General features: G+C 48.2%; 1 protein-coding gene across 3 annotated transcripts in view; it reads left to right on the top strand.

Annotated features, from left to right (window-relative positions):
• Gas7 (growth arrest-specific 7) overlaps positions 1 to 23,427 on the top strand; it is a gene marked incomplete at its 5' end in the record, with an annotated part of 244,231 nt that overhangs the window by 169,377 nt on the left and 51,427 nt on the right. For all 3 annotated transcript variants that reach the window (XR_263351.2, XR_263350.2, XM_005399366.2), the window contains 1 exon segment: positions 11,671 to 11,751. Coding sequence is in view for 1 of the 3 variants with exons in the window: in XM_005399366.2 (XP_005399423.1) it covers positions 11,671 to 11,751 (81 nt within the window).

A 23,427-nucleotide genomic window follows, 5' to 3' on the forward strand; every position in this document is an offset into this window, starting at 1 on the left:
AAAAAACCAAAAAAAAAAAACCAAAATGACCACTCTAGCAGGAGGTGGTCCATTCAAGTTCTGCTTGGCAGGATTCTCAGCTGGTCCACATTATACCAGCGGAGAGGTCACACTGTGGTTCCTGGGTCTCTCAGAGGGGATCCTGAGTTCAGTCAGTTCTTACAGAAGGGTCTCTATCATAGGGAGCAAATATTTTTAATTGTTAAGTGATGTTTTATGATTTTGATTGTGCTTTTTAAAAGAATTTTAATTTTATTGATAGATTAACCAATCTTTTCCTTTTACAATTTCTATCCTTTAAGGACCCCCTTGAAAAGGTTTTTATGAGCAAAAGATGGTGATGTTTTCTTCTAACACATTCATGGACTTTTTTTCTCTTCCTTTACAAGTTTTAATCTAGATGGAATTTAACTTCAGAAAATGTGTGAGAAATGGACCTGCCTTAACATTTTTCAAATAGTTTGCCCATTGTTCAAGCAACATTTGTTGACTAATTCTGCCTTTCACCATTGCCCTGAAAAATACCTTTGTGCTACACTAGTCTGCTTGGATCTGTTTCTTGTCTTTTCCCATTGATCTTTCTCTTTATTCCTGCAACAACAGCATACAGTTTTGTCTGCCTTTCTATTGTAGAAATTTCCCGTGTACAGTAGTCTGTGGAGGATATGTCCCAAGAACTCCATTGGATATTTGAAAGCATGATAGTACCAAGTCCTACATATACTGTGGTGCTTCATATATATGAGGTAAAACTGAATGTGTAAATAGACACAGGCAGAGATTAAGAATAACAACGAACTGTAGCAATGAATAACTATAACATTATATTGCAATAAAAGTTACATAAATGAGATCTCTCTCAAAATCTTATTTTACCTTTTTACTTAAAGGAAATACTTTATGGCTTCCCTTTGACATATCCAATTTGCCAGTGTCATTCAAGCACTCAATAAGGATTACTTAGACACAAACACTGGGGTACCGTGACGGATGATCTGATCACTAGTAAGTAGGTAGCGTACACTGTGTAGGTCCTCTGGACAAAGGAATGATTCTCGTCTTGGTGGCATGGAGTGTGATAGTGCAAGATGTATCACTGCTCAGAGTGGCATGCGATTTAAAACCTGTGAATGATTTATTTCTAGAATTTTCTTTTTAATGTCCTTGGACCATAGGTGACCTTGGCTAACTGAAACCAGAAACAGTGGAGAGCTCTTATACATGGCCAAGCATTCACAGGGGGGTACCGCAGAAGCATGGTGATGTTACTCTGCAGCATCAAATGCTTCTTTGTCCTCCTTCAGCAATTTCCCAAGCGTGTGCAAACACGTACATTTTACTTACACCCTGTTATAAAGGTGAGCACTTTTGCACTCTTAGTAGTGTGCTCCAGCTATCTTTTCCGTATCAGCACTGCAGACCTCTCGTGGTCACTTTCATAGCTGCACAGAATGCCCTCCTGTCAGTTCAACATCCCCAACCTCCTATGGATAGAAACTGAGGTTGCTGTTCCCTAGGAGCTTTTTCCCTCCATCTGCCCCCCACCAAAAACAGAACAAGCTTTAAGGCAGCCTTTATTCTTACAACAACACCCAGGAGTGTTGTTTTGTCAGAGGGTATATGCATTGGGGATTGGGCAGATATCTCCAAATTGCCTTTCAAAAGGACGCATTCTCACCTGCTTTGCCAAATCCTCACTAACTAGGGGTTGTCAGTGTTGGAAGATCTTACTTATCCCATGGGTGAAAAAAGCATGTCTCTTAGTCTCGGAGTGAGACAAAACAACTTCTCTTGTTTATCAATCATTCATAATTGCTTTTCTATTTATAATCGCTTCTCTTTCGGTGGTGGTGGAGCACACACCACCGATGTGTGCTCTCTGCTCTTCTTGTTTATTTTATTTATTTATTTTGCAGTGCTGGGGGTGTAACCCAAGGCTACATACGTGCTTGCCCAGCCCTGTCCCATTGAGCTACATCCCAGACCCCTTTGGTCTTTCTATATTAGGCTGCTGCTGCTGCTTTGTAATTCAAAGATAGGGAGGGAATTGGCCTTCTGTCTGCTCTCCCTGGCCTCTTCTTCGTCCTTTTCTCTGTCTCTTTTTCTTTTTATCTACACATACACATATACATGCACACATGTACACACAGCTGTGCTTTTTAAAATCAGCCATTAGCCTGAACTTAGTTCTAATAGTTGCTTTGAGCTGACTCTTCCTTCATTCATCAAACGCTTATTGAGTGCCTATTCTGCTGGGTGCTGGAGACGGGGATGCATTCATTAATCGACAGTCTCAGCTCTTGGAATATGCCTTGTGGGAGGGAGGGATGTGACAGCAGGTGTTATAACCAAAGGAGGATGCGATCACTCACCCAGATGTCTGTCAGCTTCCGAAGGGCAGGGCAGAAGTGGTGAGCTCCTGTGTCCCTCCCCAGTGCTCCGAATGCCTGGATGACAGTGGCAAGAAGCACACAGGCTGGACCGTGCAGTCACCTGGGCTCTCCACATCGGTGCCATGGTGAGAGTACCCTGCGGCCTGTGAGCTCCCTCTGACCTCACCTCTGTCCATTCCAAACTCCTGGGAACATGATGCTTAAAGCCCACTTGTCTTATCTTCTAACTTAGGATTTCACCACAAGGGACTTGAGCTAAGGCTTGGAGAGGGAGGGCAGATCTTCCTGGAGGCCCTGGTTCTGCTCCCTGGAGTCTCTTTCCTGGAAACTTCTCTGCGGAACCTGTCTCCTCCCTACAGTGCTCCTGCCCTGTGCTGCCTCCTCTCTTCTCGTCTTCGTCTATTCTGGGACAGACTGCACAGGTTCAGGCGTGCAACAGGGCCATCTACTCAAATCTGTAAAGTGCCCCTGGGAACTGATATAGATAACAAAGCCTTACATCAAGCACTGGCTCTCTGAGGATGGTGGTATGAACCTAATATTTTTAGAGTGTTGGGAAGGAAACAGTGAACCCTTGAGGGATTCCTTAAGTTACCCTGTATTGCTACCATGTTGTTTGCCTTATCCTACAAATGACTGATCCCCAGGGATTTTGTCTGGTCCAGGCACCTCCTCCTGTATGATGGCGTCCCATGTGATTTTACTATGGGCTGCATCCACTTTCCCCACATCTGGTTCATCACTGAGATTGCTTAATAAAAATGACAATTCTGGGTTCCAACCAAAACCTACTGAATCAGAATTTCAAGGTCTTAGGTCTGAGAATCTATACTTCTACTCTTTGCTTTTTCCTTGCAGTACTCAGGATCAAACGCAGGGCCTCACACATGCTAGGCAGGTGCTCTACCACTGAGCTACACCCCCAGCCTGAGAATTTGCATTTATAACAATGGCTGAGTGAGACGCAGCACCCAGGGTACCTCACCTCTTGGTGGTGGTGGTAGTGGTGGTCGTCATGGTCATGGTCGTGGTGCTTCCAGGGTACAAAGGTACCTAGGCCTGTGTTGGCTCCTGCCCTACACTTGTCCATAGACTCCCTCAGCTCCTGTACCCTTTCTGGAGTGGGTTAAGGAAGAGCCCAAGATTGTCCCAATATCTGGAGGACTGACATGCTTTATGGGGAACGACAACATCACACGTGACACAGCTAGATGTTCAGGCACATGAAGGGCACATGATGGCCCAGTCTGGGAGCCCTGCTCAGAGGTGGCCTTTGGATCATGTCACTGCCCAAAGCCCTCCATTCAAAATAAAAGCCAGAGTCCTTACAATGAGCTTTCTGCCCCTGGAGCAGTGATTCAAAAACTGGAGCAGGCACTGGAAGCCTCGTGAGGGTTTATGAAAACAAACAGCCATGACCCGTCTCCAGAGTTTCTCATTCAGAGCATCTAAGATGAGGCCCAAGCGTCTGCATTTCTAACATGTCCCCAGTAATGCTGATGCTGCTGGCCTGGAGACCACACTGGAAGAGCCACTGGCCCTGAATAATTGGATCTGGCTCATTACCTCTGACCTCCTCTTCTATTCCTCCCCTCCCCTGAGGATCTTCTTCAGCTACACCATCTTTCTCGTTGCTCTTTGAGGACAGCAGATGTTTTCCTGCCTTAAAACCTTTTACTCTGTTTCCTGGGCCTGGAATCCTCTTCCTCACATTAGTGCATGGCTGGCTTCTTCCTTTATGTGGTAGGGAACTTTTAAGATGGGCCCCCATGTACCCGCATCCTGGTACTCAGCCCTTTGTGTAATCCTCTTCCATTCTCTCTCAGGATTGGTCTGTGAGACTAATAGATTCTGGCAGTCATAATGAAGTGTGACTTCTGAGACTAGGTTATAATAGACACCGTGGCTCTACCTTTCCCTCTCTTGACTCAAACACACTCTGGGAGAAATTAGTTGCCATATTGTACTCAGCCCCATGGCCAGCAATTTTGGCTCCTGCTGGCATCCATAGAGTGAACTTTCTTCAAATGGTTCCTCTAGCCCGTCAAGCCTTAGATGATTCAGCTCCATCCACAAACACTTAGGGAGCCTCTAAACCAGAACCACCCCACTAAGCCCGCTCCCAGATTCCTGATCCTCTGAAACCATGTCAAACAATACATTTTTGATGTTTTCAGCTGCTAAATTTGTGATAATCTGTGATGTAACAGTAGGTACCTAACAAATATCTTTCAGGTGTTCACTCCAATATCCCTTTCTTAGAGAGGCCTTCCTTCACCCTATGAAAATGGCAGGTTCTTTCTAACAATTCCTCCTGTCCACTTCCCACTTTGTTCTCTTTAGCATATACCAACATTGAACCTGTGTTTCATTTTTTTATTCTGTGTCTTGTAGCATAACTCCCTACCCGAACCCCAGTTAGAAAATGTTTAAATTTTCATTTATGGAAAACTTTATATATACACACAGCCCTCAATTTAGAATGGTTTGACTTAGGATTTTCTAACTTTATAATGGGCTTAGTGGGTTATTAAATGCACTTGTGACTTATGCTGGGGTCATCAGGATATGACCCTACCATAAATCAAGGAGAGTATGTACACATATTTATTTAAAATTAGAAAATAATTTTAAAATCTGGTTTTTAAGCTAGAGGAGGAGGAGCGGGGAGAGGAGACAATTCAGCCAGTTCTCTTTCCTTCATATCTCCATTGTTCAGAACAGTGCCAGGCAGCCCTAAATATATGCTGAATGAATAATAGCATAAGGATGGTTCTCAAATAAAGAGTGGTTGGTAGATTACAAACAGCATTACTTTGCTGCTGCTGCCGGGACCTCAGCGGAGCTCAGAGGGGATATGTGTAGCCAGAGGATGGTGGTCTCTGCCGTCAAACTCGCCCTCCACGGTGCCGCTTCTCATTGCGGCCTCAGTTTCCACCACTAAAAATGGAAATGTCAGCACCTATTTTGCAGGTGTTTTATGATTATTGAGATACCTAGTGTGAAAGAGCTTCATGTGGGCCAAGCCAGACAGTTGTTCAGAGAGAGTAGATTCTCTCTTGCTCAGAGACGGTGGTCAGAGTCTAAATTTCATTTCCTTTTAAACAGGAGGTGGTGGGAGAAAAAGCCAGAGACTCTGAACTAGAAGACATTGAAAAGCCAGGAACCAAGGAAACACAAGCACACAAGAGGGGACCAGGCCTCTAAGCTCTGCTCAGTTTCCTGAGGACAGATTGGACTTGGCCATCCTGGCAAATTGCATTCTGGGGAAGTCAGCTGATTGCAGGTTCTACCACCCCCACCCACTGGATGCCTGGGCCAGGTCACCTGGGCCTCTGCGATTCTCCTGGGACCTGTCTTCTTGGTTGTGCCAGAGCTGGCAGCCTGGAAGAAAAGCCAGGGGCATCTAGACAGATAGGCAAAGCCTGAACGCAGCCTAGACTCTCAGAAGGAAAAGACAGGTGGGGCTTCCGTGGAGCAAAGGGAAAAGGGAAAAAGCAAGAAGCAGCAAAAGGGGAAGATAAAGAGAGGTAAAGAGGAGAGGACTGTAAGAACCTCAGACCAGAGCCCAGGCCCTAAAGCTTTTCCCCTGGGCTGGTGCCTGTGGTTATTTTGCCTGAAGGCCACTGGGGGCAGCAAATAACCAGCATGCATCTAAGGAAATTAGCCAAGCCAAAGCGGTGGAGGCGGGCACAACCCACACAGGTATCCCAAGGCTTAATGATAGACAGACCATGGCAGGTTGTGTTGCCAGGGACCTAGGTCCAGAGCTCCTTGTGTTCTTGCCGCTGGGGCTCAGATCCCCAGAGTAGGTTAGCAGAGGGCAATGAGAGTGACTTTTTTTAGTACATTTATGATACCTAAGACTATTGTCACTGTGGCTGTTTGGTACATGTGCATAACGCATCTTAATTCTTTTTATGTCCCCTTTCTCTGCCGCCCTTTCCCCCTCCTTCCATCTCTTGGTCCCCTTCTCACTGACTGTTTATTAACTCCTGCCTGGCTCACTGTTTATTTTATATATATATATATACACGTACATGTATATAGCATCATCATCCATTATTATTTTAAGGAGGGGACATCAGTGCTTTGAAATCCAGATTCACATAGATTTCAACTTTTCAACTACACTTTCTTTGCAAGTTCTACCCTACATCCCTCCATGGGGCAGGCCCTATACTTCACGGATGTGAAGTAAATAAGAGCATCACCCCTGGCTCTTAGCACTGGTCTCTAGAATAACAGCCTCTCTGGGGTGGTTTCATGCACAGTCAGTCATTTACGTATGTTTCACTGCCCTGGATTCAGTAGAAGGAGTCTGAAAGGCGTCACTGCCATTAGGCAAAAGTGTTCATTGTGAGCAGGCTTGGGTGGGAGAGGGACCCTTGGGCATGGTCGTCCCTCCCATCCTGATCTCACTGTGCTTCCCACAGTGTCCAGAGCCTGCACGGCAGTGGCTCTGGTAGTGGGAGTGTGGCTTGATTCCTGGCATGACCAAAGCCCCGGGGGATGGAGGCTCAGAAAAGGCAGAAGGGCCTCTGTCCAAGGGCACTTGGGCTCTGAGCTGCCACTTGAGTCTTGCTTTGGCTTGGTCAGGAAGCCTGGTGTGCTGTAAGTAGATTAGCACATTTCTTATTGCGAAAGGCCTGGACAGAAAAGACTCTCTTCCTGTGGAGGGTATGGCCATCTGGAGGATTGGTCCCGCTCTCGGTGACGGCGCCCAGCCAGAGCCCCATGGCCCTCTCCAGATGTCCTCCTGGCCTGGCCTGGCCTGGCCTGGCACAGTTCCTCTGTGCTCAAGGCTTGCAGCTGTCTTTGTGTCTTGGGTTGGTCAGATCCAGCCAAGACTAGGAGATCAGCCAGGCTGTCCTTCAGGCAGATGTGTTATTCCTGATGGAGCCCAGGTGGAGACCGGAGTAGACAGTACTTCTGGAGACTCCAGCTTCTGTGAGAACTGGGAGCAAGCCAGGCCAGCAAATGAAAGGAAATTATATTCCCTTGGGTCCAGCATGGACCGCAGAGTTCCCCCCACAGGCCCCCACTTCCTCTGTGGGCTCAGAGCTCCCCCCAGGGACCCTCAGAACCACTTAGTACTGGGCTGGCCCTGCTGTTTGTATCTTAAAGTTAGGCTCTGCCTTTGTGTCCCCAGCATGTGGCGGTAGCTTGCAGGTGGCAGGCTCAGGTGATGGCTGGCTGGGTAAATAGGTGGAAGAAGCCATTGGGGCAGGAAGTGGGGTCCCTGCTGCAGCTGGGAGGCAAAATGGCACTGTCTGTATATTAGTCTGTGGGTCTTCTGTTTGAGGTCAGCGACATCAGCCACCAAGCGGGTGGAGGCAGCAAAATATTTTGGACGGTGCCCTGGGGTCTCTTTCTGCTTTAGGAGGAACAGGTATCTGTCTGTCCCTGAATGGCTGAGGAGCACATCGGGTAGGGATCTCCTTTGTGTGGTCCCAGAGCACAGCCCCTGCTGGCCATCTGTCCTTGCCTCCATCCAGTGGGTACTGTGTGCTCAAAGTTGAGCCAGAAATTAAGGTGGAGACCTGCCCTGTCTGACAGGTGGACAAAGTGCTGACTTCCTAGATGCGAGCTGGGTGGGATGTGTGCATCGGGGTCTGAGGTCAGCTTCCCAGACAGGTTTGAGACGAATCTGTGCAGGAGGCTGAACAGGGAGGCAGGACTGGGAGGGCAGGGAGTGGTAAAGCAAGGCAGTTACCGTGAAGATAGCCTGTCCCATGGGGAGCGCTGAGCTTGCTTTAGAATTGTTGGATTTGAGAGGCCTGGAGACAAATAGCTCAGCGGTGAATCACTTGCCTAGCATGTACAAGGCCCTGGGTTCATGTCTAGCACAAAACAATGGAACTGTTGGTTTTAGGCAGGAGATTTGGTAAGCCCTTTTTTTTTTTTTTTTTTTTTGGTTTCTTCCGGTACCGGGAATCAAACTCACAACCTTGCGCTTGCCAGGCAGGCACTGTGCCACTGAGCTAAATCCCCAGCCCTCAGTTGTTTTTTTTGTTTTTGTTTTTTTGGGTTTTTTTTTGGTGAGCCTTTGACAGTCTCATTCCCTTTGCCCACTTCAGGCATTGCCTTGGGTAACCCAGCTTCCTTTGGCACCCACCCCAACATTTTGGGGAAGAAGCCACCTGGGATGACTGCATAGCAAAGCAAGCATTTTAGTTGAGACGACAAGTGCATGAGATTGTGATTTCCAGGGGAGGGATGGGAGATGATAGGGACACATGAACTACAGAGTGAAGGCATCTTCAGAGGTCACTGTGGGGCCTCGCTGGGCCTTCGGTGAGGTCAGCAGGAAGTCAGTCTGGACAGGCAGACAGGGCCGGGACCCTGCAGTGCCTTGCTGGGAGGAGGGTGGAGTGGTGCCTTCTGTAAACCTGTGTGCTGGGTGGGAAGGAGATTTTCACAAGTGAGTGACCAATGGCGAGAGCTGGGCTGCAGGGCGCATGGTCTGCTGGCTGCATGTGGGCAGAGTGCCGGTGGAGAGAGACAGGAGGCAGGGAGACAGAAACGCGGGGGAGGGAGCACGGCCAATGGGTGAGAAGAGAGGAGAGGGATGTGAGGGAGGGGCGTCGTCAGAGAAATCAGTTAGATGAGGGTGGACGGGGAAGTGGGGTGGACCCGTTGCTGGGTCGCTGGTGGCTGGGACCCAGGAGGAAAAGGCAGGAGAGTAGAGTCCAGGATGACCTTAGGGGTGTAGAGGTGACAAGGTGGCCTCCAGGCAATCAAGCTGCCAGTCCTGCTGATACAGGAAAATAAAAACTCCCAACCTGAATGACGTATGGGACGAGTTTATGTTCTGTAAAACTGAAGAATGAATTTTAGGAACAACGGAGGTTAAGAGCAGAATATATTCATTGAGGGAAAGAAAGCTTCTGTCCAAGAGAGGGACAAAAGGGGGGCCTGAGTGGGTTACCCCCCAACTTTGTCTTTTCTGGGGACTTTTAGAGAGCAAAACCATGAGGTGAGGCAGGTCCAAGGTAGGGGAAAATGGACAAAACTATGGTCAGCCAATAAGAATTGTTCAGGTAAAACTGATTAACTTGGGATCAAATGGGGAAGCCGGTCAGAGAGCAAGCGGGCATGAATACAGAGCAGGGGCTCTTCCTGTAAGGGGTTGGGTCAGGGACTCTTATCAATCCCTGATGCCCATCCCTTGGGGGTAAGAGGGTGTGTTTGTCTATCCTTTGTCTTGAGGTCTGGCCCACAGGTATCTTACCTTGTCTTTGATGTTGGCTCCTTCGAGGGCCTGGCCCTGTCTGACTGCCTACAATATTTCTATCTAACTCCGCTGCCTGTAACACTGCAGCAGAAGAGAAGAGGTCTCCTTAGCAAGTGGCTGAGGCTGGAGGCACATCTGCTTCCTAGGAGGCTCCTCACGTTTTTTGATGCCAACCCCAGCCCCTCTTCGTGTTCCTGCTTTCTGGAAGTTCCGTCCCATCTCCATCTCCAGCCCGGCTGTCTTGTCCTGCTCTGCACCGACGGCATCCCAGGCATGCTACACTTTAACTCGCTTCATGCTCCGTTACAGCCCCATTGTCATCCGGGTCACAGCGAGAACAGCAAAATGAGGGCTGAGGCTGTGCTGGAGGCTGCCCGGCTTCGCTGTGAATGGCTGCCCGTGCCTGCCAGCAGCTGAGCAGGGGCCGCCTCCGGGGCTCCTTGCTGGTCTCTCCCCAGCCTTGATACCCTCCTCCTCGGGAAGGGCCTGTACCCCCTGGCAGCCTTGTTGCAGATCGTCCCCTGTCAGAGACCCCACAGCTCTCTGGGTTTTGGTCCCTTCCTCCTGGCTGCTTCCCCGACTCACCCTCAAGTCTGTTATTTCTCCCTTAAGACAGGAAGAGGACATCCCGAAACCCGTCAGAGCTGGGAGGCAGGAATATAGGGCCTACAAGACCATTTAGCCTAACTCTTTCATTTCAGATGAAAAGTCAGAGAGCAGAGATGTGGGGTGACTTGGCCAGAGCTACTCAGTGATTTAGGAATAAAACTGAGAAGGAAAAAGAAATACTTCTCCTGAATTGAAATGAAAGAAGCCATCAGAGGGCTTTGTTTTTGTTTTCAGTGTTGAAACCATTGCATTTTCAGTAATAGAATCTTGCAGTATGTTATTTCCATGTACACACAGGTCTGCCTTAGAAACGACTTTGTGCTGGGAGTTATATGCCGGCACTCAGCAGCGATGCGCTTCCCTTGGCTGTGCACCACTATTGAACTCATTTGGCAGAGGGGCATATTAAAGCCCTGAGAAGCTAGGGAGCGTGGCCCAGGTTATGCTGAGGTTAAGAGGAGAGCTGGGGTACAGTGACACAGCTCAGTGGCACAAGTGCCGGCCTGGCAAGCTCAAGGTCCTGAGTTCGATTCCTGGTGCCAAAAAAAGAGGAGAGCTGGGATCCAGACTCAGCCAGTTGCTGCTGGCAGTAGAGACAAAGCACTGAGCTATCCAGCTCCTGCAACAGAAGTTGACCTATGAAAAGAAAGTGCAGGAGGACTTTGTCTTGTGTTAAAGATGAACTTGTGCCTTTTGAGCAAGTGGGCTTGTGGATACCAAAGTGTCGGTAGTAATAACCTCTCATGGGGAAGAGTATACTCATTTTTCTCTTTGTGTTTTCATGTATTATCAGAGTGTCTATAGTGAGAAAGTACTGCTTTTTATCACTATCATTGTATAAGAAATTGCGCACGGCAGTGGAATGGGTACGGTGGCCCCAGGGGACAATAATTCAACTGCAGTGTTAATTTAATTGTTTCTGGTTGGCTGCATCACTGAGCAACAGAAGGGGGTGAGGTGGCTGTAATTCAAACAAGACCTGGAACAGTAGAGTGGGGAAGGTCCACAGACATCACCCTGATGGCACAGGACCCCTTCTTGCGGCAGATCCTAGACCAGGACTCCTTTGGGATTTCGGGTGACCATGGGCATTTGGGGGAGATGCTCAGTCTGCAGCAGGGGTGCCAGGACAAGAGTCTGGAGCCCTGAGGACACAGGACGTATTGGAGTGGGAGTTAGGGTTCTGGGGACGTTTCAGAGCCCCCAACAGAAGCCTGCCTCCTCTGGCTCTGCCCCAGGGAGAAGAGCCCCCAGCAAAAGAAGCTGCATGGTCACGGGGGACAGAAGGGGGCAGGCTTCTGTGTGGCCGGGTCGGGGAGGAAGGTAACAGCCAATCTGTTTTTTCCTGCTCTGACCATCTCGTTCTACTCTGTGATACTCAGGTTCTGCCCTAAGAAATTCTTATCATGATTTTATTTTTTCTTTGACCAGAGACCACCTGGGAACGCCCCAGCAGTTCTCCTGGGATTTCAGCCAGCCCTGGCCCTCACAGGAGCTCTCTGCCTCCAACAGGTACTGTGCGTGCACTCACCGGGCGGGGCGTTTCAGGGTCAAACTTGCCTTCACTCGAAAGGCCCAGATTCTGGTCCCGGGGCCTGAAGCCTGGTGTGGGCTCCTCTGGACCAGCGCCAGGGAAAGGTCAGGCTGAGGAGACTCTGGAAGCCTGTGGAGGGTTGGGGACACCCTGGCAGCACCGGCAACAGCTCTGGTGGCTTTGCAACCCTTGCCTGCTCAGGCCCTTAGGACAAAGAAGTGAAAGGGTGAAGTGACATCAGAGTTTTTTCCTGAGGTGGGACAGAACCACTCCTCGGGGCTCTTGTAGGTATCAAGGAATCAAAGGTAAAAGGGGAGAGGATTTTTACAGGGCAATTTTCAAACAGAACTTTCTGGAAAGGAAGTGGTAGAATGTGAGTTCTCTGTCTACAGAGGAAATCAAGTGGAAGTGGTTGAGGTACACATTTCTATGATAGGTTGGAGGTTTATCCAGAGGTTTCTTAGGTGACATCTAGTTCTGAGATTTCAGGAGGCAGCCTGAAGGACCCACCCGCAGGGAGAACGGCTTCTGAATTTGGCCTTTTTAGAACGTCACCTCTTCCAGGAAGCCCTGCTTGACTGCTGGTTTAGGGCTCTCGTCCCCTCACTCTGGATCACGGCTGTGTGCTGCTTCACTGAGCTCAGAATTTTTCCTCTATTGGTTGTTAACTCTCCCGGGCCATGCACTCTCTGAGAATGAGGTGCGGTCTTTCTCTTTCTCTCTCTTTTTTGATAGTACCTGATTGAACCCAGGGAGTGCTGAGCTCCATTTCAAACCCTTTTTATTTTTTATTTTAAGACAGAGTCTCACTAAGATACCCAGGCTGGCCTTGAATTTGCAACTGTTCTGCCTCAGCCTCCCAAGTAGCTAAGATTATAGCTATGTGTCATGTGGTGGGTCAACCACATTTGCTGGCTTTTGCCTTTAGGAGTTAATGTGGAGCTGGCAGGGTGGTGCACCCTGTAACCCCAGCACTGTAGGAAGCTGAGGCAGGAGGATTGTGAATTTGATCCTAGTCTGGACAATTTAGCAAAACCATATCTCCAAATAAAAAGTTAAAAACGGGTTGGGGATATAGCTCAGTATGAAGGCCTTGGGTTCAATCCTGAGATACCAATGCTGAGATAGATAGATGATAGATAGATGATAGATAGATAGATAGATACATAGATAGATACATAGATAGATACATAGATAGATAGATGAACTTGGAGGCAAAGGGTAGCTGGCAGTTTAAATGTTAGGAGCCCGAGGGGGTGACAGAGTCTATTGGGGGGGGATGCCAACAGGAGATGAAAAGCTGGAATAGCAGTGACATCCTTCACTTATGACAGCCATGTGGGGGAAGGGAAAATCCTCATAAAGTTCTGGGAAACACTGGGCGTGGTGGTGCACACCTGGAACTCCAGCACTCTGGGAGGCTGAGGCAGGAGGATTTCAAATTCAGGCCCAGCCTGAAAATTTATCAACTCAGTGAGACCCTATCTCAAAAACAGATTTTTTTAAAAGTCCTGAAGATACAGCTCAGTGCAAAGGCCGAGGATTCAGTATCTAATACTGCCAAATAAACAAGGAAACAGAAAGCTGTAGGAGGAAAAAACAGAGGTCCAAGCTTTTCCCCAAAGCAGCCCAGCTAACCAAAAGAAGTACAAGCTAGAAGCGGCTTCTTGCCAGGGACTAGGTCCTTCCCTTACTCGACAGGCAGTCTGGGCTTGTCCACTATGGGGTGCCCTTGGAAATAAAAGTGTCTGATCACATAGATCATCCAGGGGTATGAAAGTTGCCAGCAGAATTCAGAAGTGGAAATCTGTCCCTCTGGTGACTCAAGCAAGGTGTGAAAAGCGAAGACTGTTTCCTATTGGAAACATATATACGATACTTTAATATAATAACTTTTTAAAAAAGAGCTCCGGGGCACAGGAGAGGAGCGTGGTGCTTGCCGTCGACATCCTGAGGAGGCTGGGCGCTGCCTCCACAGGCTGAGCTGCAGCTGCTGAGTGCAGGGGCCATCCAGGCAATCACCTTCGCTGTCCTGGCTGACTCTGTGGGCTTTTTAAACAATAGCCACGATAGTGTGAGTGACGTGAGGTGTGGCTTTATTTCCTGGTGGCTCCAGGACAGCCGGACACTAACAAGAAATCTCAGCTGTCTTTTCCTGCTGGTGTGGTCCATGCAGGAGCAAAGGGCAGTGCCGTGGGCACTGGGAGGCCTGAGCTAAGGACGTGACGGGTGTAGCTGTGACCACCACGGCCTGCCACACTGGCTGGTGGAGTTGTTGGGTGCTGGTCTTTGAGTCGCAGGGTCATCTCTCCGTCCACAGACAGCATTTGGTCCCCTCCCTGCTGCCCCAGAGGGAGGACTGGGAGGAGGTGGCTCAGACCTGTGCAGAAGCCTGCACTCGACCAACTCCCTCTTGTACCCCCCAAGCGAGTCAAGAGCCCCGTGCCCAGCACTGAACCGGGTCCCAGGCCTTTGCAGGAGGCAAAGAAGGGCAAGGAGGTGAGTGACAGGGTCAGATCTGGAGCCGGCATCCCCGAGGTGACCCAGGCTGGGCTGAGTGTGTGACAGAGACTGGCCCCCTCCACCCCACTCAGGGGCCTTGGGTGGTGTTTCCCAAGGCAAAGTCCCTGGAACCTGAGGCCATCAAGTACTCTATGGAGGGGGCTTTGGAGTCACACACACAGCTTCGCTTGCTCCTGCAAGCTCCAGGAAGGCCTGGGATGAATTAGAACATTTAACTCAGAGCCTCCGTCATGGGTCCATTTGTTTGTGTAGAGCATACCACATACTTGCTAAGTGTCCCATCTTAACTCCGGGGGGATTTTGCCTTCCAAAGGATGTTTGGCAAGGTCTGGAGATATTTTTGGCTGTCATTATTGAAGGGAGGCACCTGCTGTCCCACAATGCATGGGACAGTCCCCAACAAAGACTCATCAGCATAAATGGCAATACTATGGAAGTTAGGAAGCTCTGCAGGGGAGGAGAGGGGGCTCAGGACATCAGTTCAGTGCAGCCTGAGCATCCTTGGGCCATGGCCCAATAAAGCAGGAAGTGACAGCATGTGACAGGAATAACCTGTCATCGAATCTGAGACCTAGCTTCTAACCCCTCCCAGACATGCAACGTTTTAGTACCCTGGACATCAGATACATTATAGGATCAATAGTGTATCCTAACTGAATTGGAAGCATTTTTTTTCTATCTCAGTGGTACATAAACTGCAGGTGTCTTTAATAATCAGGGGCATTGTAGATTTGTGAGGTTATAACTTGTTAAACCGGGGCCGCAGGCTTGTAGTTCTCTCTGTTAGACATCAGTTTCCCAGTTGGTAACTCAAGGGCCTGCAGGAGGATGGCATGGCCTCCTTCCTTTGTGGCACTGATACTTTCTGTCTGTGCCGTAAGACATCTCAGCGTCCATCCACCCTCCAGGACGGAAGGGAAGAGAACCCACCATTCATACACTAGCAGGGTCTAGGACGAACCTAAATCTAACTGCAGAATAGGGGAGTGGCCACATTGATATATCTCTGGATAGAGGAGTATTCATTTTTTCCTTTCTTTTCTCATTCAGTTTTTTTCTCATTCAGCTTTCAAGAGGTTGAGTTTTTATTATGGGAAGAGGCTTAGAGACAGTGAAGAGATAGGCTTGCTTCAAAACTCGACTCCCCTCACTTGTGTATTTGGGGTTGTGGACTCTTCTGGAGATTCCTTGGGGCCCCTATCTCAACCTCTTTTTACTTTGTTCATTTCTGCAAAGGCCATAGTGCTGGAGTGTCAGCCCTTCTCTTTCTAAAGTATGCCAGCTGCTATTCTTGGTAGTGGGGCTGGAGCCCTGGACAAAGCAAACACACTGGTGCCTGCTCCCCAGGAACCTGCGCAGTGGGGGAGCTGGACAAACAAGCATACAGGAAGTAGGTCACATATCACTTTCTTGTTCCAAGGCAAAAAATAAAAGTGTGGCAGTGTGACAGGGAATGACTAGGATTCAGGGAAGACCTTGATATAGGGTAAGAAACTCCCAACCTGAAAGATACCTGGGACGAGTTCATGTTCTTTAAAATCGAAGAATGAAGTTTGGAACAACAGAGGTTAAGAGCAGAATATATTTATTGGGAGAAAGAAAGCTTCTGTCTGAGAGAGGGTGAGAGAGAGACAGAGAGAGAGAAAGAGAGAGAGAGAAAGGGTCCCGAGTGAGTTGCCAAGGCACCTGCCTTTTTAAGGGATTTTTATAGAGCAAAACCATGACGTGAGGCAGGTCCAAGGTGGGAAACATGGGAACTGGAGAGGTGGGCATGAGGTGGGACAAAACTGTGGTCAGCCAATAAGATTACAAGTGTAATTGCTCAGGTAAAATTAATTATATCAGAATCAGCTAGGGAAGCAAGTCGTGTAACAAGTGGGCAAGAATACACAACAGAGGCTTTTCCTGTAGCGGGTTGAGTTAGGGACTCTTCCTGGCTTTCTCCAGGTGATAGAGACCTATTTAGAATATCCATCCCTGATGTTTATCCTTAGGGAGGTATGTGGGTGCATTTGTTTTATCTTTTGTCTTGAGGTCTCACCCGCAGTGGAGGAGCCTGTCTCCTCCACAGTTACAAGGTATCTCATCTTCCGCACTGGCTCCTTCTGAGGGCCCAGCCTTGTTTGACTGCCTATATTTCTAACTCAGTTGCCTACAACAGCCTCAATGAGGAAGTGACATTTAGGTCAGAACGTAAGGACAGTGAAAAGGTGTGAAGCAGGGGTTTCAGGCCATGGGACAGCTGGTGCAAAGGCCCTGAGGTGGGAATAATTTTGGCAGATTTGAAAACAGAAAATAAATCCGTATGTCTGGTGCACAGGGGACAGGCTGGGGAGTGGTAGGCGATGTGACCAGGTCAGCTAAGCCAGAGGAAGGCACTGGGGTTTCCTTCTGAGTGGGATGGTTGGGGAGGGGTAAACCAATGGCACAGCGGAGGTGTGTTGTCTTCCTAAGAAGCTGCCGGGCTGTACCTGGTTCTGTGGAGACTGCTCTTGACTGGCAGGGTTAGAGGCATTACCTGCAAATGGGGGTAGTGAGGGGATGTAGGAAACCCAGCCACATTGCTGATGAAGGGAAACAAGGAGAAAGGGATCAGGGAGATGTGGGGGAAGCAAAGATAAACCCAGCCAAACTATGCTCAGGCAGCCTCTCTCCTGGGGAACGAAGTCTGGGGAAGCCACGGGGTCTACTTCTGTGCTGCAGCTCCGTGAGCTTCCGAGAGCGTCTGAAGGGGAGAGAGATCTACAAACACCCCAAGCCCCCCAGAATTGTGCTCCACACTTTGGACGTTGGGTGATGCTTCGGGTGAGCCCTGGGCCAGGGATGTTGTCAGCTTTGCCTCCTCAGTGTCCCCAGGCTTTCGGAGCTGTGTTGATTCAATTAGTCGCTTTCCTGGGGCTGGCTACTGCTGGGCTTTCTGAATGGGAAATAATTTAAACCACCTCTCAAGTTCCGAGGTGCTTTCACAAACTGCAGCAAACATTTGAAGGCTGCTGTGGGCCGGCTGAATCCACAGCGTGGAAGGAGTGATTTGCAGAGAAGGGAAACAGTAACAACAGGCAAAGGGAGAGGACGTGTGAGCGAGAAGGGAGGATCTGGGCGTTTCATGTCTGAGTCACTGGGTGGGGTGAAGACAGCCGTGGTGTCCCGGTGACCATGGAAACCGTGGATGACTGCTGTCCTGTGTGGGAGGCGCTGGCCACATGTGGTTATTGGGCACTTGAAATATGGCTGGTTTAATTTTAATTTAATTTTTATTTCACTTAAGAACTTTAAATCCTTTTGGAATTATTTTATTTATTTATTTATTTATTTATTTGGTCTTTTTGAGACAGGGTCTCGCTATGCAGTTCAGGGTGGCCTTGAGCTCACTTTGTAGCTCAGGCTGGCTTCGAACTTGCAACCATCCTCCTGCCTCAGCCTCCTGAGTGCTGGGATTACAGGGGTGCACCACCACGCCCAGCTGGAATAATTTCAGGTTACACAAAAGTTGAAAAAAAAACAACACAGAGGGTCTTTAGATACCCTTGTTTTAATCCTTTTTTTAATCCTTTTTTTTTTTTTTTTTGGAGAGTGTGCCAAGAGTCGAACTCCCGGGTTTACGCATGCTAGGCAAGTGCTCTAACACTGAGCTACCTTCCTCTGGCCTCAGTTTCCCCGGTTAATATCTCACATATCCACAGTCTATTTGTCAAAACTACAAAACGAACATTGTGTGTTATTATTAACTGTATGTCAGGCTTTATTCAGATTTCATAATTTCCTTCTAATGTTCTTTTTCTGGTCTTGGATTCAACCCTATAAAGCACACTGCATTTTGTTTTTACTTGAATTAGATTTGTTTAAGTTTAAATAGCCGCCCGTGGCTAATGGCTGCTGCATCTAATCATGCACACGTGCAGAGGGAACTCTTTCCTGAGCACTGGGCCTGCGGTATGTGTGGAACTTGTATGTGCATTTTTCTTAAGGACAGAGGAAATCTATGACTTATCGAGCTTCTCTTCTGGGGGTTTAGGGCAGGGTGTTTCAGAAAAGTAGATTTAAGATCTGGCTTTGCCTGGTCTTCAGGCTCGAGCCCAGCCAGGGATCCTCCTTAGACCTTCAGGAGCCTCTGGGGACCCAGGTTAAACAAGAGAAAGCAAGTGTTTCTGCAGAGGCCCACAGTCAGGGAGCTCTTGCCCTTGAGCTGAAGGAGCTGGCCAATGTATGCAAGTAGGTAGCTAGGTGTCCCCTGAGCAGAAGCCCTGGAGAAGAGGCTATGGACCCCATTCCCTCACTGGCTCATACCTGCCCCAGCCCAGGAAGCCCCAACCAACTCCTTTCCCCTCCAGAAACACAGAGGGCTCTGTCCTCCTTGCAGAATTAGCAAGGGCCAGGCCCAGAGCAGCCTCCCCAGCTCTAACCGAGATCTTCCCACTGACTCCTGGGAGGGCCTGGCTTGTATGTTCTGTAGCACATACTCCTGGGGATGAGGCTCCAGAGCTATCCCTGGAGAACAGCCCCAGATTTCAACCATTCACAGCCACAGGTAGAAATGTATTGTGAGCTCTATCTTTGGGAGCACAGTTTGCATCTTAGCCTGGCAGACAGACAGAAATTTCTGGAACAGAGGTTATTCATGTAAACTTGTCCCCTAAATGGACTGGGGTAGACTTCAGAGACCCTGCGGGTGAGTGGGATGGAGAGCAAAGCACAAGGCTTTACGGGGTGTGGAAAGAGGAGAAGGAGGCAGCTTTTGCCCATCACACTACAGAGTTGCTGAGCACACAGCTGATTCTAGAGCTTTCCTGACTTCAGAACCTATGTTCCCATGGCGCCAGAAAGCGAGTGTTTCCCAAAGTGAGTTCTACGGCAGTCCTGCTTTGCCACCCGAAATGGGCCCTGTGTCTGTGTATACATGGCGGTGCAGCTCACGGCTCCCTGTGTGAGATTCACAGCACACATCAGTGTATTTTAAAAGGGCTACTGCACATACCCAATTTAAGACTGAATGATGGGGCCATTTGTCCCAGGCTCTTTGGATCATGTGCCCTAGCCCTTCCTGTTGTTGTTTATTAGCATTTATAAACACTTTGCAGAATCGGTGTTCTTTATAACACAGCTAAGGAAACATTGTGTTCTACCATTATAGTAGATGGGAAATGATGGACAGATGGACGGATGGACTGACGGACGGATGGATAGATGGATGGGTGGGTGGATGGATGGATGGATGGATGGGTGGGTGGATGGATGGATGGATGGATGGATGGATGGGTGGGTGGGTGGATGGATGGGTGGATGGGTGGATGGATGGATGGATGGATGGGTGGATGGGTGGATGGGTAGATGGATGGATGGGTGGATGGATGGATGGATGGATGGGTGGGTGGATTTCAAGAACCATGGCCTCAGAGCTCTCAGGAGTCCTAACCTGAGGAAGGGCAAGTTATCATACTCATTCCAGAGAGAGAGGAGATTAGACCAGAGCTAAAGGAGATTTAAGGGGGTGTCAAGGGCTGATGTTCCTGTACTTTTTAAATGTTCTCCAGGGAACAGGACCCTGGGTAGTGGGGGCTTGGGTTGGACCTGTTTATAACAGGCACTGGAGCTGAAATGTGGATGCAGAGCTCGGGAGGGCGAATTCTGGGTGGCAAAAGTTGCTGGCTCTCGTTGCTCAGTCTCTTGATAATTTTTCTTGAGTCCTTCTTCTGTTTTTATCCATTTCCCCCTACTCCAGCCTGCTCTTCCTTTCTACCCAAATATCTGTCCCCTCCTCTCACTGTACATCTCCCAAGCTCTTTCTATTGATTTAACTGCCCATAAGGAAGAATTGAATGCATGGGTGCCTCTGTTTGTTTATTTTTGAAGTTACCGAAGTTACCAGATAGTTTTTGTTCCCTCTTTTAAACTTAACAACTCCTGGGGTTGGCATTTTACTTTTCTTCCTTGTATGCCAAATTTTATTCCTTATGGTTACCGACCATTGTTAATTTTATTGCCCACCAATCCTCTCCAGAGGCCAGAGACCCTTAAAAACGCCCCCCCTGGGCCTCGTTTGCTTTGCAGCTGACCCCCAGTGAGTTGGGAGTGCAGAGAGTGACAGTGCCAACGCCAGGTGCTTGTGCGCAAGGTTGCCGTGGTCTTCTGTGCCCCAGCTGTTCTCATCACCACTGATCAGCTTTCTGACTGGGCCTGGGAATGTTAGCAAGGAGCTCAACAAGACAGGGTGTCTGTCAGAGGGAGCCGCTGTGTGGGGAGAAACGGTCGAATGGAAAATTAATTTTTCTTCCCCAGTAATTGTTTTGACATGAGTGGTAATTAGCCAACAGCTGACAGGCCAGAACTGAAGTGGGAAAAGGGGACTGATTGGGTTCGGTAGGGGCAGAACGCCTCTCTGCACGACATCGTTCCTGGCTGTGCCTGGCGTGTCCAGCCTGGCAGGAACTGGGAGCAGGAGAGGGCAGCCCAGCGAGGGTGCACTTTGAGGTTCTGGGAAGGGAGAAAGTAGGGGTGCAAGGGCAGCCTCTGCTCTAGGGAAGCTGGGGAACAACCCTGGTTTCCTGGATGCGGTAGCCCCAAAGATAGTGACTTTGCCTGCTCTGGTAAAGCTGTGTGCACTTCGCTTTCATCACCAGGCTGACTGTGGTGTTTGTTTGATTTGGCGATAGGGGTACTGAGGCTTTGTGTATACATCGGGAAACCTGGTACATGCTTCTGCACTGTCTACAGCCTGTGCCTGGGTATTTCTTTTAACAGTTTGTATGAATTTGCCTATAAAACTATCTGGGTCCAGTGTCTTATGCAGGGAGTTAATTTTTCAAAGGTTTTTTGTTTTTTGTTTTTTTTTTTTTTTTGGTGTCTCTAGTGTTCTTTGAAGTCATTTTGATAATTTAAATCTTATGCAAGGTTGGCTTTTTTTAGTGTGGAATTAGAAACAATATGCCCTTGTATTAACAACAGTATCAAAAGATCTGTACTTATTACGCTCGTGTGTTCTTTCTTTTTTTGTTGTTTTTTTTCTGGTACTGGGAATCGAACTCACGACCTCACGCTTGCCATCGTGTGCTCTTTCTAATTCCTAGATCTGACTGTCTGTGCTCACTTTCGTATTAGGCTGGCTCATCTTTTCTTTACTGTTGTGATTCCTGCCCCAACTCATGGGAAGCACGTGCACACGTGCACACACACACACACACACACACACACACACACCCAACCAGCTCTGGGCTCTACTGTCATCTGTGTCCTGACTCATTAACTTTTATTGATATTCCTTTCTCCTGTTTTTCTTTGGTTTATTCCACTGGCCTTTACATTTTTTTTCCTAAACTCTTAAATTGAATGTTTAGTCCACTTATTTTTATTCCTTTGGATTTGGTAATGAAATAATCAAGGTTATGGATTTTTCTCCAAGATGATTTGGGCTTTATCCCGTTTGTTTCTGTATGTTCTTCTTTACTATTTTTTCAATAATGTGCAGTTGTAGTCTTACATTCTCTTCTGACCTGAGATTAAGAGGGCATTTTCTTAAGTTTCCAAGTGTTTGGGAGTTGGGATATTGGAGATTTTGTGTATTTATTTTTTTCATCATTAATATCCACTTCTATTATTTTTTAGTCAAAGAATGCGACCCATGTTACTTTTACCTTTTGCCATTTATTGATGACTTATTTGTAACTAAAATCTTGGCAGAAAAATGCTATTTTTGTTTATGGGTTAGGATGTTTAATAGATCTATTTCCATCAGCTTTCAAAAGTAAACTGTTCAGATCCTGTTTGTCCCTATCTTTGCCATTTAATCAGTCCCCGACTGAAGGGCAGACTGTAAACTTGCTGTGTTTTATCCACCGCAGTGCTGCGTTGTTCGATGAGTAGAATCTTCAGTGTTACCTTCGTTGTGAGGTGTATTTGTCATCAGCCTGGTGCCTTTCCTGCTGTAGCATCATGCTAGCCTGAACAGATCCCCTCAGCCCTTCAGTACCCTTCCTGATTTTGACCCCCACACTCTTCTTTTATAGTCCTGAGACTGAGCCCAGGACCTTGACGTACATTACACAAGTGCTTTACCCTGAACTTCACTGCTATTTTAAAAATTTTATGAAATGGCCTCACAAAGTTACCTTGTGATCCTCCAACTTCAGATCCTCCTGCATCAGCCTCCTGAGTAACTGGGATCCCCAGCTGCTTTCTGTAGGGGATTGTATGCTGCCTAACGGACGTGTATGTGGATCTGGCCACACAAGATTAACTGGTTTCTTTAGGCTTCTACGAGTCACTGCACCAGGACTTGTTTTATACCACTTTCCCCCTTCTCGGTGTCTGCCCTCCTTCAGGAGGATGGGGCAGACCTTGCAGAGTGGAGAGGAGCTAACTGCCCGCAGGCAGTCTGTTGGGTGTGACTCTGCTTGCACACGGCCCTGGGTTCCTTTGCTGCATGCGGTAGGGCGTGCAGTCCGTCCCTCTGCTCGGAAATGGTTCTACCTGGAATGGTCTTCACCATCCCACTGCCCATCGCTTTCATCCAGCCTCTGCTGCTTCATATGAGAAGCTGCGTGTCCCTTGTCTAAATCGCTTAGGGCCAGAAGTAGTCCAGATTTGGGACTTCTTCAGAGTTTAGAACACTTGCATGCACAAAACAAGCTATTTGGGGGATAACACCTAAGTGTACACTCAAAATTTATTCATCTGTCACATATACCTTCCACACACAGCCTGAAGATAATTTTCTATAATACCTTCAATAGTTGTGTGTGTGAAAGAGTTTCATGATGTGGAATTTTCCATTCGTGACATGTCAGCCCTCAAAATGTTCACACCTGGGATCATTTCAGAGCCTTTGCTTCCTGTCACACTGCACAGTTTGTCCTCCTTTCTCCAGCCCACCCTGCACTGTGCGTACGTGTCGGCAGTTGCCCCAGTCCTTGGGATTTGAGGATGGCTTGCTTTCCTGGTCTCCAGAGATTGTGCAAGCTTGTGATACACAGGGACTGAATTCAAGAACAGAAGCATCAACACCCCTCCTTTCTGCTTTATTATTGAGTGCCTTGTAGCACACAGATCCTTTCTGCAATTACCGCCTCATTGGATTGTCACACTGACACAGCAGGTTTGAAGATTATGTGGCATTATACCCATTTTACAGGCACATG

This window comes from Chinchilla lanigera, unplaced genomic scaffold (assembly GCF_000276665.1).
Source record: "Chinchilla lanigera isolate Chin_1 unplaced genomic scaffold, ChiLan1.0 scaffold00066, whole genome shotgun sequence".
Taxonomy (NCBI): Eukaryota; Metazoa; Chordata; class Mammalia; order Rodentia; family Chinchillidae; genus Chinchilla; species Chinchilla lanigera.